Below are 554 nucleotides of genomic sequence, written 5' to 3' on the forward strand. Positions count from 1 at the left end.
CCCCATCCCAGTAGCCACCGGCCCCGCCGGCCAACTCCAACGCCCGCTTGCCCAAGCCCAACCGCGGTAGCCCACGTTCGAGGGACGCCAAGAGCACGCACGCCTTGCACAGGGGTTGGCTGGCGGCGAACCCGCACCTCCCGCACGCCCCCAACGTTTTGGTGGCCACCTCGGCCGCCACCGCTAGCCGTCGGCCCGAATGACCCAAGGCGGCTACCGTACTAGCCCGGGTGGCTTCCAAATCTTTGAGGAGGGTCCGGGCGTAGCCGCGGTAGGCGTGGGGGGCGTAGACGCACTCGGTGCTGACGTAGTCCAACCCTTCGAAGTAGGCGTAGAGGACGATCTCCTTCTCGTAGGCGTGCCGCAACGGCTTGCACCGCGGCACCGCCGGCCACGGGGCAACCGAAGGGGCTCGCCGGTGGCCCGCGGGATTTGGGGGGGCCTTGGGGCGGTCGGCGGTGGCCTTCGGGAGGTTCTCGGGGGTCGACGGAGGGGTCGTGGTGGTCAACGGAGGGTTGGTGGCGGTCAACGGAAGGTTGGTGGCGGTCAACGGA

General features: G+C 69.7%; 1 protein-coding gene across 1 annotated transcript in view; it reads right to left on the reverse strand.

Moving 5' to 3' along the window:
• Positions 1–4: 4 nt before the first annotated feature.
• The window catches only part of CTU1 (cytosolic thiouridylase subunit 1), a gene marked incomplete at both ends in the record, with an annotated part of 3,819 nt that continues 3,269 nt past the window's right edge, over positions 5–554 (reverse strand). The window contains one exon of the mRNA XM_010574128.1: positions 5–432. Coding sequence (XP_010572430.1) covers positions 5–432 — 428 coding nt within the window. The remainder of the gene's footprint in view (positions 433–554) is intronic.

This window comes from Haliaeetus leucocephalus, unplaced genomic scaffold, assembly GCF_000737465.1.
Source record: "Haliaeetus leucocephalus isolate CR32 unplaced genomic scaffold, Haliaeetus_leucocephalus-4.0 Scaffold413, whole genome shotgun sequence".
In the NCBI taxonomy this organism is placed as follows: Eukaryota; Metazoa; Chordata; class Aves; order Accipitriformes; family Accipitridae; genus Haliaeetus; species Haliaeetus leucocephalus.